The 13614-nt window shown below is 37.0% G+C and overlaps 4 protein-coding genes across 12 annotated transcripts in view; 2 read left to right on the top strand and 2 right to left on the bottom strand.

The window, feature by feature from the left end:
* The window catches only part of LOC311091399 (uncharacterized protein), a 116571-nt gene extending 113140 nt beyond the window's left edge, over positions 1–3431 (bottom strand). Inside the window, exons 1-2 of the mRNA XM_084127352.1 lie at positions 2879–3431; positions 2487–2600 (exon numbers count right to left, since the gene is read on the bottom strand). Of these exons, the coding sequence (XP_083983478.1) occupies positions 2487–2600; positions 2879–2991 (227 nt within the window). The 5' untranslated portion in view covers positions 2992–3431. The remainder of the gene's footprint in view (positions 1–2486; positions 2601–2878) is intronic.
* LOC311091393 (uncharacterized protein) overlaps positions 1–13614 on the top strand; it is a 354781-nt gene that overhangs the window by 88133 nt on the left and 253034 nt on the right. The window lies entirely within an intron of this gene.
* LOC311091343 (uncharacterized protein) overlaps positions 1–13614 on the bottom strand; it is a 530654-nt gene that overhangs the window by 276930 nt on the left and 240110 nt on the right. The gene's annotated exons all lie outside the window — the stretch shown is intronic.
* The window catches only part of LOC311091398 (uncharacterized protein), a 171044-nt gene that overhangs the window by 152611 nt on the left and 4819 nt on the right, over positions 1–13614 (top strand). The gene's annotated exons all lie outside the window — the stretch shown is intronic.

The raw sequence follows: 13614 nt of genomic DNA, 5'->3' as shown, positions 1-13614 counted from the left end.
ACTGGCAACAGGAAGTGACATGTTTAACACGTTGATGCTGTTCTAGCAACATGTTAAAAATGCCATTGAGTTCTAAAAATGCTAGAAACATGTTAAAACATGCTAGCAATACTTAGCTAAGTGCTAAAGCATGCTAATTCAATGAAACAGGATGTTGTTGTTACTCAAGAAGGCAATGTCCAATCTGCGCCAAACTTCACACTTTTGATAAGCGTTCTGTCCTGAACACATGACCATGCTCATATTCAGTTACATTTATAGCGCCACCTGCTGGCAACAGGAAGTGACATGTTAAACACTGTTGTGGACTCCTGATAACATATAAAAAAGTGCCAGCAAGTGCTAAACATGCTAACAACATACTAGAAGCTAAAACATGCTAGCAAACACTTAACTAAGTGCTAAAGCATGCTATTACTGCAATTAAATAGGAATTTGCTGTAACTCAGGCACGGAATGTCCAATCTGCCCCAAACTTCACACGTTTGATAAGAGTCAAGGCCTGAACACATCTACATGATAATATTCAGTTATAGTAATAGCGCCACCTAGTGTTTAACACGTTAATGCCGTTCTAGCAACATGTTAAAAATGCCATTGACTTCTAAACATGCTAGAAACATGTTAAAACATGCTAGCAATACTTAGCTAAGTGCTAAAGCATGCTAATTCAATGAAACAGGATGTTGTTGTTACTCAAGAAGGCAATGTCCAATCTGCGCCAAACTTCACATTTTTGATAAGCGTTCTGTCCTAAACACATGACCATGCTCATATTCAGTTACAGTCATAGCGCCACCTGCTGGCAACAGGAAGTGGCATGTTTAACACTGTTGTGAACTCCTGATAACATATAAAAAAGTGCCAGCAAGTGCTAAACATGCTAACAACATACTAGAAACATGCTAAAACATGCTAGCAAACACTTAGCTAAGTGCTAAAGCTCGCTATTACTGCAATTAAATAGGAATTGGCTGTAACTCAGGCACGGAATGTCCAATCTGCCCGAAACTTCACACGTTTGATAAGAGTCATGGCCTGAACACATCTACATGAGAATATTCAGTTATAGTAATAGCGCCACCTACTGGTAACAGGAAGTGTCATGTTTAACACGTTGATGCCGTTCTAGCAACATGTTAAAAATGCCATTGTCTTATAAACATGCTAGAAACATGTTAAAACATGCTAGCAATACTTAGCTAAGTGCTAAAGCATGCTAATTCAATGAAACAGGATGTTGTTGTTACTCAAGAAGGCAATGTCCAATCTGCGCCAAACTTCACACTTTTGATAAGCGTTTTGTCCTGAACTCATGACCATGCACATATTCAGTTACAGTCATAGCGCCACCTGCTGGCAACAGGAAGTGGCATGTTTAACCCTGTTGTGAACTCCTGATAACATATAAAAAAGTGCCAGCAAGTGCTAAACATGCTAACAACATACTAGAAACATGCTAAAACATGCTAGCAAACACTTAGCTAAGTGCTAAAGCATGCTATTACTGCAATTAAATAGGAATTTGCTGTAACTCAAGCATACAATGTCCAATCTGCCCCAAACTTCACACGTTTAATAAAAGTCCTGCACTGAACACATCTACATAGCGATATTCAGATATAGACATAGCCCCACCTACTGGCAACAAAAACTGACATGGTTAAAACAGTAATGCAGAACTAACCACATAACTATTGTGTACTAAGCATGCTAGAAACATACTAAACATGCTAGCAACTACTATACCTCCTTAAATGCACATTGCCCAACCATGCTCTGTCTTCCTAAAGCCACCGAGTGACGATGGCACGGGTGCGAGGGCCCTTTCATCGCTGCTTGCAGCTTTAATAATATGTTTGTTTTTTTGTTCCTCTTTATTATTTACTAGCTTTTATATTTTGAAGCTATATTAGTTTATATAGCCTGTTTAAAATTCTTAACATGTAACATGTTTTTTTAATAATTATTTTTAAAATACGTATAATTACACATGTAATTAAATAAAGATTTTAAGTGTTATTAATAAGATTAATTAAGAAAAAAAGTAGATCATGAGGTGCCTAAAGATTCCCATCCCTACTATACAATGATTTATTGCTTGTCTTTGTTGAATAATACAGAAGATAAAGAACTTAAATGTAATCGCAATATTGGGAAAAAAAATAGCAATTCGATTATTTTCCAAAATCGTTCAGCCCTAGTCCCTACCAGACGCTTGTTGTAGTCCTTAAAAAATGATTTCTTTAAAAGCAAATATCTTCCTTTGCTTTGAACTTTGAGCGTTGTAACTTTACAGATGTTGTTTATGCTCAAACAGCAACATTACACACTAACTAAAGTTAGAAAAGTCAAATCAAAATCAACCCCTTTAATAGACTGAAACTTACAGGATTTGAACTTAAGATCATTAAACTGCTGTATATAAATAATGATTTCATAAAAATCAAATACTATAAGCATAACTTTTTATAGAAATAATATACCTGAGATCAGGCCGTTTGTCTCCAATCTTAAAATATAGTGGATGATCCATAGACCAGTCACTCTTCACAGACACACAGCTGGACTCTGGGTTTGAGCTCTTCTGCTGGACTGAACTGGAACAGAGAACAGATTCAGTTTAATCCTTTAGATTACTGTGTTCATTCTTTATGAGTTGAACCATATCAATATAAACATTCATCTTTCATCAAAAAGCACTTTGAAGAAACTTTATGATTTTTTATTTATTTAATATTTCATGTTAGTTTTAAAACAAAAAACACAGGCAAAAATAATAATAATAATTCTGTACACTGTATTTGATCTGTGTGTCTGTGGGGTGGGAAACCCTTTTTCTGTGACTGAATACAATAACAGTGTTTGTTGAAAGTACCTGCATCCTGGAGGAAAATCTCCATCTCTGGATCCTTGTGAATCAGCCATGATGAAGATACAGGAGAATCTGATGAGTTTGATCTCCTCCACTGACTCTGAATGAAGAAACATTCACACACTAAATTAAATGATTTTCGATTAAACCTTAAATAGGCCTTTATCTCATTTCCTGGTTTCGGAACGTTCAAAATCGCCAGGCAGTGTATTCGCACTTCCGGTGGTCACTTAGTTACCTTTAGATGAAAAGTAGGTCAGTAAACTTAAATAAAATTGCGATATAGACCAGTATCAATATTAAACCGCATAAAGACTATCATGTATGTTCTGCGTGTCTCTGTGAATGAATGGCACAGACGCGCTGTTTCATTTACCACACACTCTCACACACACCTACACACTGAGGCACACACTCGCGATGTTTTCAGTCTATATGAGGACATTAATGCACTTCATCAACACAGCCGCTCTCACTCACGCGAGAGTCACTTCAGCAGCATTTTAGCTTCATTTGAGAAAAACTATCGTCATATCATAAAACACAGAGAGACTCAAAAGGTCTACACGGCAACCCGTCAGAATAAAAGTTTGGTTTAACTTTGAAGAAAGTTTTGCTTAAATCATTACATTTTATATAATTGGTTATAACAATTTAATTAAACCATTAAAATGGGTCAAGAAAACTAAAAAAAGAAACTTTTGGGAGATGCGAGAGCGAAGTAGTCCAGTGATAACTAGATAAAAAAAAGTTCGAGAGCCTAAGTCCCTTCCTTTCCGGTGGAACACCATGGGACCTTAAAGGGATAGTTCGCCCAAAAATGATATTTAAGCCATGATTTACTCACCCTCAAGCCGTTCGAGATGCATATGTCAATCTTTTTTCAGACGAACACATTTTCAGTTATTTTAGAAAATGTCTTAGATCTTTCAGTGGTTATAATGTGAAGCAATGGGGTCCAGCAGATTCAAGTCGCAAAATGTGCATGCATCCTTCACAAAAATAATCCATCCGGCTCCAGGGGGATAAACGAAGGCCTTCTGAGGGTAATCCGTGCAGTTTTGTCGTAAATACATATTTAAAACTTTATAAACGAAAATAACTGGCTTCCGGTGGCGGTCGGTGCGCGTTCATGGAGATGGTTGCTGGCATATGACGTAGGACGTACCGCAGGAAGGGTCGTGACGTAGAACGAGCGTGACAGCGCAGCCAGAGAGCAGAGCAAAAAAAACTCTACGTTCGCTCTACGTCACGACGTCATTCATCTCCATGAACGCGCGCCGACCGCCACCGGAAGCCAGTTATTTTCGTTTATAAAGTTTTAAATATGTATATTTTTACGACAAAACCGCACGGATTACCCTCAGAAGGCCTTCGTTTATCCCCCTGGAGCCGGATGGATTATTTTTGTGAAGGATGCATGCACATTTTGCGACTTGAATCTGCTGGACCCCATTGCTTCACATTATAACCACTGAAAGATCTAAGACATTTTCTAAAATAACTGAAAATGTGTTCGTCTGAAAAAAGATTGAAATATGCATCTCGAACGGCTTGAGGGTGAGTAAATCATGGCTTAAATATAATTTTTGGGCGAACTATCCCTTTAACAGCGCATGCGTATCAAAGCACAGCTGGATGTACAGAAAGCGAAAAAGGCCAAAAGCATTGGCGCAACATTTAATTGTCTTGCTACACTGCAGCATAATAAAATGGTTCTCACACTCCAGTAATATTTTTGTGAATTGAATTAATCTTGCACTTGTTCATAGTTTTTGTATTATGTCTGAATATATTCAGTTGAATTTTGCCCATATACAAATTGCCTTATCTGACCGTGTTTATGTCCAAACTCAATGCCTCATATTATGGTCTTATTATTATTTATAAAGATTGCAAAACGTCAGAGATGAGAGGTTTATGATATACAACTTTGTAAACAGTATACAAAATGTATTAACAATATTTTAAATGTCACCAAAATACACATGAGAAAAAGAGTTCCTCATATTATTGTCACAAGGGAAATTGACACCTTTTATGTTCCATGTATGAAATAAAACTAAATAAATAAATATGAATAAAACCATATATTGCCATTATTACCTTCTTTAATATTTTTCACATGCAAGATACATGGTTGCAACATAACATTCAGTAATTAATTACCCATTTCAGAGGGCAATAATTAGCCTAAATCAATCAATTAATCAAGTTAATAAATGGTGTTATAAATTGGGGAGATGACCACACAACATTGTCACCTGAATCTCTATTCTTGCTGGCACATTCCAACAATGGATCCAAAAATGTTTGAGGAAATCATGAGCTATAAAACGCAAGGCACATACCCATTTGGGATAAAAAAAGACCATAAATATGTGATTCGCAGACGTTCCTCCAATTTCCAAATTTATGGTAAGTAATCTATTCTAAATTATAATTATTCTTGACAGTGGAGATAACTTTAGATAACTCCACATAAAAAATCACCTATCCTGCAATTTCAGTTTAAATAAGCCTATTTCTTTCATTGTGCCTTAAGAACGTCCTTGCAGGTTATTGTTTAGATTTTACTAACAATAAAGCTATTTCAATAGATGGCCAACTTTACTACATCTCCTCAAAAAATAGTATGGGTTTGAGGAAAAAAGTGGTTGTTGGACAAAAAGAGGCCAACCAAATATTCCCAGAAGTCCACGCCAGCCCCTACGGAGCACAAACAAAGCTTGCCATTTCAGCACGGTTCTACTGGCCTGGAATGGGGGTGGACATCGATAAATGGGTAAATACTAAATTATTCCCTTTTAACTTTGCTGTGAAACATACAAATGGATTATGTTTTGGAATGCATTTCTCATGTGCTTATTTCTGAACATCAGGTTTTGCAATGTGCCCAGTGCCAATTCAGCAGACTGTCCATCAAGCAGGAGCCCAAGTACATCCCAATATGTGTAAGCTTGTCCACAGATGTGCATGGGTTTTGAGACTGGTATTTCATGAGTTCACATAATGTAAATGTATTTATTGTGCTATTTTAATTTTAAGGTGGATAAGCCTCTGGAACTGCTGGGCATGGATTTAGTGGGGAAAGTCACCAAAACAAACCAGGGAAATGAGTACATTTGTGTCCTCGTTGACTATTATACTAAATGGTCCGAGGCATATGCAATTCCCAATAAATCTGCGGCAGTTGTCTCGCGCTGCATTATACATTTTGTCTACAGGTTTGGGGCACCAAAGAGAATACTAACTGACCAAGGCACTGAGTTTGTAAACCAGGGCTGTGTTTCCAGATAACGATGGATCTTAGCACTTACAAGGATTTTCTACGAGTGACTTTACGAACGCTCGTGTTCATTTCACGTGCGTTTCACAAAAATGCACTTAGCACGATCGCACGCAGCTGTGCTTTCAGTGCTACTTAAGAGTCGCTGTCCGTTTGTCAAGTGCTGAAATGCTCGTAATTGTAGCACACGCTTGTATTTTGAAATGTTTAACCTAACTGTTTTCAACTAATGTGCATTTTCTACGAGGCCAATAATCTATAAAAGCACAAACCTACAAGTGCTTACCAGCAAACCTACACCAGCAAAATGGCTGAACCAAAAAAACAAAAAGCAAAAGAAAATACTTTTTTTTTTTAAAAAGAGGAGATTAATGTCATTTTAGAGGAGGTGGAGCTATACAAACATTCTTTTCAGCAGGTTTAAGGGAAGTCATACAAATAAACAGAACCATAAAAATCTGTGATTTTGTTAGAAAACTGACTGCAACTAGTGGCATTAAAAGGAGGTCAGGAAGAAGTGGCAGGACTTTGCCAGCCTTGCTAAAAGGAAAAGGGCTCTGCAGAGGTCAACATTTAATAAAACAGGTGGTGGGACCAATGAGTCCCCCCTTCTCATAGCAGAGGAAGAAAAGGCCTTGTCAATACTTGGCACAAGTGCTTCAGATGGCATTTGTGGTGGTACTGACATCCATGGAGGAGTAGAGGTAACTCAACCTGAGCCTGAGTCAGGTCCTTCATCAGCTTAATCTGCCATCTCCAGGCACCTACCATCTCCTAGTCCTCCAAACAACCCTCCCAGGCCTCAGCCTCCATCTTCAGTTGTCCAGACTGTAGCCACAACACCTCAGCAGTTTGAGAATGTTTGTAGTTGTTGTCAGGGCATATGAGTGTGTCCTTACTTAACAGGGAGGAATAAGATGAAGAGGTGGTGGAGGACTAGGAGGACAAAGATGGCATGGGACCACATGATGGCCAACCAAGAAATGCCCAATACATGGCTGGTTTTCGTGCATATCAGCAAGTCATTGTCAGATTTTTTCCTATTTTTCCCAGTCTTTGAAGCATATCACATCTTTTATTTATTTTTTTGTTCAGTCATTTAATTTTGATTAAAATTATTAGATTCAATTATTTCTATATTTTGTTTTGTTTTCTGACCTTTTTAATTATTTTATTTATACATTAATTTAACCAAAAATAATAATAATAAAGTAATAAATTGTACAATAAAGTACAATCAAAACCTTATATTATAATCACATTGTCTTCTTACGACGCACTTAGGGATTTACGATTACTCCAGAGCACTCGTAGATCTACGATGATTTTCAAGTGCTACTTAAGTTACGATGTTTTTGGGAAACAGACCGTAATATTAAGATCAGTCGTACGATCGTTTTTACGATCTAGGCTTACGATTCTTTTGGGAAACGCAGCCCTGGTTTGTAGTTTGTTGAATGAACTACATTCAATCTGCACGAGAATTTAATGGTTTCACACATTTGTTTTTTTGTAGATTAATGTTAATGTATGATTTGGAAACAGATCAATGAAGAGCTCTGTGCCTTCCTCAATGTGGAGAGAAGCCTCTGTGCCCCATACCATCCACAAACAAACGGGCTCGTGGAAAAATTAAATGGAACCATTCAGAGGTGAACCTTCATTAACGGGTTGCTTTGGTAGAATGCAATATTCAGAGAAATATTGGTGTCTTTGAAAATTGTTTACGCATAACTTTCAATTTCTTTTGGTCATGACTCCAGAGCCTTGTGTAAACTAGTGGATACAAGACCAGAAAAATGGGACGAGTACCTAGATGCGGTAATGTTTGGTCTTAGATCCAAGACACAGCTGACAACCAGGTTCTCACCATTCTTTTTAATGTTCGGCATGGAGGCACGATATCCTTTTGAGGTGCCAGAGACATATGAGGTATGTGATAATTTGCATTGTTTCATATCAATATCATGTAGTATCAATTACAAGTTGGTGAAATAACTTCAATCTTCAATGTTTCTGAAAAGGTCAACAGCACAGTGGAATCTGTGATAGCAGAGGACACCATATCAAAGGCTATTTCTCTGAAGGAGAAAATGGAAAGCATTGTAAAAAAAAATGTACGAACAAAACAGGACAGGAGACAGAAGGTGGCAAATCAGGCACCATTTTTTGTAGGGCAGAAGGTCCTACGAAAAAACATACGGAGCCAGCAGAGGAAAGGGGGCAAGCTTGAGCGCAGCTGGTTGGGACTGTATGAAATTATCCATTTGCAAGAAAAAAGCGCAGATTTAAGGGATGAAAATGGCAAGATATTCCCCAAAATAAACACTGACCACCTCAAACCATTTAAAGAAGACACACCCAGGATACCCCATAGAATCAGCCAAGAACCACAACTATAAAAGAGCACATCAAGAAACGTCATATCCTTCACTCACACCTGTAGACCTCACCATCACCAAGTCACATGAAAACCAGCCCCCACCATCACCTCCATCCTCACCAATTGACTTATCAATTGGAACCAAATCTACTAGATCCTCTCCCCTGTCTCCATTGAACTTATCAATGAAAATGCCACTTTCCTCTCCTGTGTCCCACACCCCTACAATGATGACAGAGGTACCAGCTGACACCACAGATGCAGTGCATGGCTGTAAGTGTTGATGTAAAGTCAGATCTTATAATAGATCAATATTAGTCTGATTTCTAATATATTGGTGAGGTGGTAGGTGCAGTGCTGTCTTTGGTTGTCCTCTGTATAGGTATCAAAAGTGCCTGGTCTGGAAATGACTGCTCTCCAGAGTGGGACCATACAAATTATTTTACAAAGACCTACAGATTGGCCCTGGAAGGGAGTTGGAGAGTGAGGTAAACATTTCATTGATTTTGACAGATAAGCCTTTCATCTGCTATGTTAATATTTTGTATTAATGTTTAATTTTGCAATGTTTGTAAAGGTTATAAATGCATATCTGTCCCTGAAAGTGAGGGAGCACAATTTGACTACACCGGGCAAGGCATTCCATATGGACACGTTTGCCATGACAGACATGTGGAAGGGAAAACATGAAAGGCTCAAGGTGTCCTGCAAATTTCATTTATTTTGCATTTTATTACTTGTGTAAATGCCCATTTTGTTCAGGGCTTTGTGTACATTCGTTTGTATGTGTATATTATATAATGTTTTTTTTTGTTTGTTTTTTAGTTGGATCCAGCAAACTATGAGGTCATAGTGGGCATTGTAAATGAGGGCCACCACTGGTTCCTAGTTGTAAGTATTTGTGGTATAGAACTGTTTCACTTGAGTTTTCCCTTTTTCCCCTTAATACTGATTAGCAATAATATACCCCTATCGTGTGGTCTGGATATTTTTGCATGTTGCTTAGGCTATATACCCATCCCAACAAAAAAACATTCTGCTTGACTCAATTGGAGAGTAAGACCTCAAGAAGAAAGTGTTTGGAGACGACAAGGTATTTTTCATGCACCACAATCATATGTAGTGTTATTGTGTAATATGTACTGTATGCTTGAAAGAACCTATCTTGTTTTTAGAGCCCTGATGATGGCTAAAGGTATTTCAGTTTCAAACTGGGAGTGTGAAAGCTTGCCTCACCCACTTCAGAGGGATGCTATTTCATGCGGTGTGTTCGCTTTGAAGGTGTGTCATTATAGCATTGTAGCAAATATTAAATGTTCATTAAAATGGGATGATGCTTAGTTCATTTTTCCTGTTTCTTCCTCAGTTTGCAGAACACATTCTGCAAAACACCACAATTGACTTCTCCAATGAGCTACAAGACATAACACGATTCAGAATGGAGATTGCTTTAACTCTGCTCCGCCAATCTGGTATGGCTTTATAAACTCATGAATGTTATTGACGTGCTTTTGGATGTGTGCATCACTTTCATTAGTGTTCTACTGTACCACATAGATAACCTAAGTGACCTGTGCCACTTTTGTGGAGAGGCAGAAATTTTTGATGACTCTGCAGATGTTCTTTGGGTAACTATGGCTGAGTATTTTTGGTTGGTGTAGCATACACAAAATAATCATGAATGGACTATTGCTTTAAACCCCTTTTTTAAAATTGTTACTCTTACATTTATATTTATTTAAAAAAAATATATATATATTTTTATTTTTTACAGATTGCCTGTGATGACTGTGGGCGATGGTTCCACTTAACAATTTAAAATAAAGTGTGTGGGCAATCCATCCACAGAGGATGAATACAAATGTGCTTCTTGCAATAAATAACTAAATTATGAAGCCATTGTTTTTGGAGTTTGTTTATTTTTCCCTTCATTTTCACTTTGGTTAAACCTACTCGAAAATCAGTCTTTCAAAATAATTTATTTCTATAACATTATTTCTTTCATAAAATGTGACATTAAAAGCACCTGTGACGTGATAGTGGTTCAAATAGTCTTCCGCTAGGCTTGTCTGTAATCAAAGCCTTAATAAACATTACATTGAAATCGGTAATAACGTTTTAAATTTGAAAAGAAATGATCTGGATTTAATTGGCAGATGGGGAAAAACTCGCTTCTAAAAAAAAAAAAAAAAAAAAAAAAACGCTTAAATTTCGGGAAAAAATACAATCCTTTTTTAACCTTTTGGCTTCCCGTACAGTTGTGCTTCTTGCTCATGTTACCATAGATATCATATAAGGCCTTTACCTATGGGCCTTTATATGATATCTATGCATGTTACTCTCTAGGGCTCATATCCAGTTCTGATGGTACATATGGTAACTAGGCAACTACGCATGATTTGTAGTATGATTGCGTAAAGGGAACAGGAATTCCGGTAGGGAACAGAATCGACTGCTACACCTAGGCCTATACATGTTTACACCAGGGGTGATTCTAGGATTTTCATTTTAGGGGGGCTCAGCCCCCAATGAGGGTATGATGTAAAAAAAAAAAAAAGTTATGTATAGTATAGTTTATGGTCTAATGCTCATTATTAACTAGTTTCATTCATTCATCCAGTAACATGCATATGGCACGGTTTTATAATCACTAAGGTACCGAATGTGAGGTATTTAGGGGGGTTCGGGGGCATGCTCCCCCGCGAAAATTTTGATTTCTCTGATCTACATATGTGCATTTTAAGATGTTTTAAAGGCCAAAAAAATTGGATGACAATAGCTTTAAAACCATGTGCGGGCAGCTGTTTTTTTCTCACCTCATCAGCATCACACTCTTTTTCTCTTGTTTTTATCTTGCTCTGTCTCTTCCCCTCCTAAAGCTGAGCTTTGACTGATATAGGCTTTTTATTTTTGTCTGTCAGTGAAGAAAGTAAACATAGGGTCAACTGATAGGTTGATTTATGAATCATTTTCTCAGACAAAGCTACCAGGAAAGCTAGGTAACTAAGTCCATCTACAATGAAATATAAATTATTTTATTTTTTAAGCTTTTTAGCCTTTATAATCAACAATACGGTTGGTTATTCATCAAGTCACCCTGTGAAAATCTATTTAATTTCAAATCATTTAACTAACCAGCTAAACATGTAGGCCTATTAATGTAATTGTCTATTGGCAATATGTTTAAATCGGTTTAAAATAAATATGATTTTAAATATGTTATGTTAAAAAGTAAATTAAAATAAATCATGATCGTTTTCTAAAGTATGTTTTCATGGGTGTTAATTGCTTCATTTTTGTAGGAATAAAAAACAACTATCACACTGTGATAAGGGCTGAAGGTGAACGCAGCGAAACGTATTGGTATTGGATGAGAAACCGAACCGTCCCGTGTTGCTCCCAATGCTCCAGTAACATTACATTATGTAAACTGCAATGCATTTATGACAAAGAACTGCACCGATGCAGATGTAATATCATAGCGATCTATCAATAAATGCACTCACGACACACCTTGTACTCTCTGATGTTCGCTCTGCTCGGCGCCACTGCAGATTGAAAAATGCGCTAAATCCAAGCAGACTCAGATAAGGGGAGGAGCCGAAACTTGACGCAGCTTGCCGCCGTTTCAAATGAGTTTTTTTAAAGGGGACTGAAGCGATCAAAAATGTGTTAATCAAATATTTTTTAGGGGGGCTGGGCAGAAGTTTAGCCCCCCTAAAAAGGGCCTAGTGACGCCCCTGGTTTACACATATGCCGTCAAACTTCTTAAGAATCACAGACATCACGAAACGCAAATCTTGAAGTGAAAGAAACCCGTAATTAAAGATTTTATATCAAACAAGCAATCACTTAAAATGCCCTCCAGAGATTCATGTTAATATAAGAAAGTCACATGAACACTCACCTTGATCAAACTTTTACAAGACACAGTTTCTCAAATCCTCCAGCTTTAATAAAGATACATTCCTTCTTCAACGTTAAAACCGTTTGATGCTCTTTCTTATTCTTATTGTATCTGCTCAAAATGGCGGTAGGAGAACTTACTTTCACTTTCTATGTGTGTGTGTGTGTGTGTGTGTGTGAGAGAGAGAGACGTGAACAGAGACGCGCGTTCACGAGAGCACCACGACGCATGCGTATGAGAGCTGTGAGTGAACGCGCGTTTGAGAATATTTTGTAAATAAAGTGGTAAATTATGTTTATTTATTTTTTGCACAAACAAAGCTCTTGCGTCTTTTTTGTTTGTTTTTATCTGTGTTAATTTATTGATTTGTATATTCTTTGGTTAATTAATTTTTTTCTCTCTCTCTTTAGTTTAATTCATTCTTTTTATTTGTTCATTCTTGCCTTCATTTGTTCAGTTTTGTCACTCATTTATCTTTCTGCAAAGCAGAGTTCCTGATAATAAATCATAAAGAGGACTTTGTTTGATCACATCTGTATGATATGAAATAGGTTTCCCAGATAGCAAACTGACATCGAAACAACGTGGAAACGACGTTTCTCGTGACATCGAAACAACGTTGATCTCCGACGTTGATCCGGCATCATTTGCTCATCGAATTAACGCTGAATCAACGTCAGACACGCCATTCAAAACTATAACAGAAAATCAACGCAATTGGTTTGCTTTCCTAACGTTAAAATGTTGATTTCAATTGTGTAAATGACGTTAGCTACCATAAACACATTTTCTACTTGTTTTAAAAATCTATCACTTATTTGATAAATTAGTCTGTATAGGTAATAATTTACGCACATCACATCCAGTTAACATTGCTTTATTATTTATACAAAAGATACATTTACAAATACATTTTTAAATCTTCTGTATACAAACCCTATATAAGAGTAATATAGAAAAAAGCATTTACACTCAAAATACACAGACATTCCTCATTCAGGCATTCTTTCTAAGCCTCAACCAAATGCAATTCAATGTACAAACTGTCTTTGACATTTGCATATATGACAAATAAACTTAACTCAAAGCAAATTTCACTTAAATTTTACAAGTTTGCATCCCGTAATATTCAGTTGTTTATCTCCCTTTGATATAATTAC

This window comes from Abramis brama (assembly GCF_963993115.1).
Source record: "Abramis brama genome assembly, chromosome: 10".
Taxonomy (NCBI): Eukaryota; Metazoa; Chordata; class Actinopteri; order Cypriniformes; family Leuciscidae; genus Abramis; species Abramis brama.
This window is presented reverse-complemented; position numbering and strand designations above follow the sequence as displayed.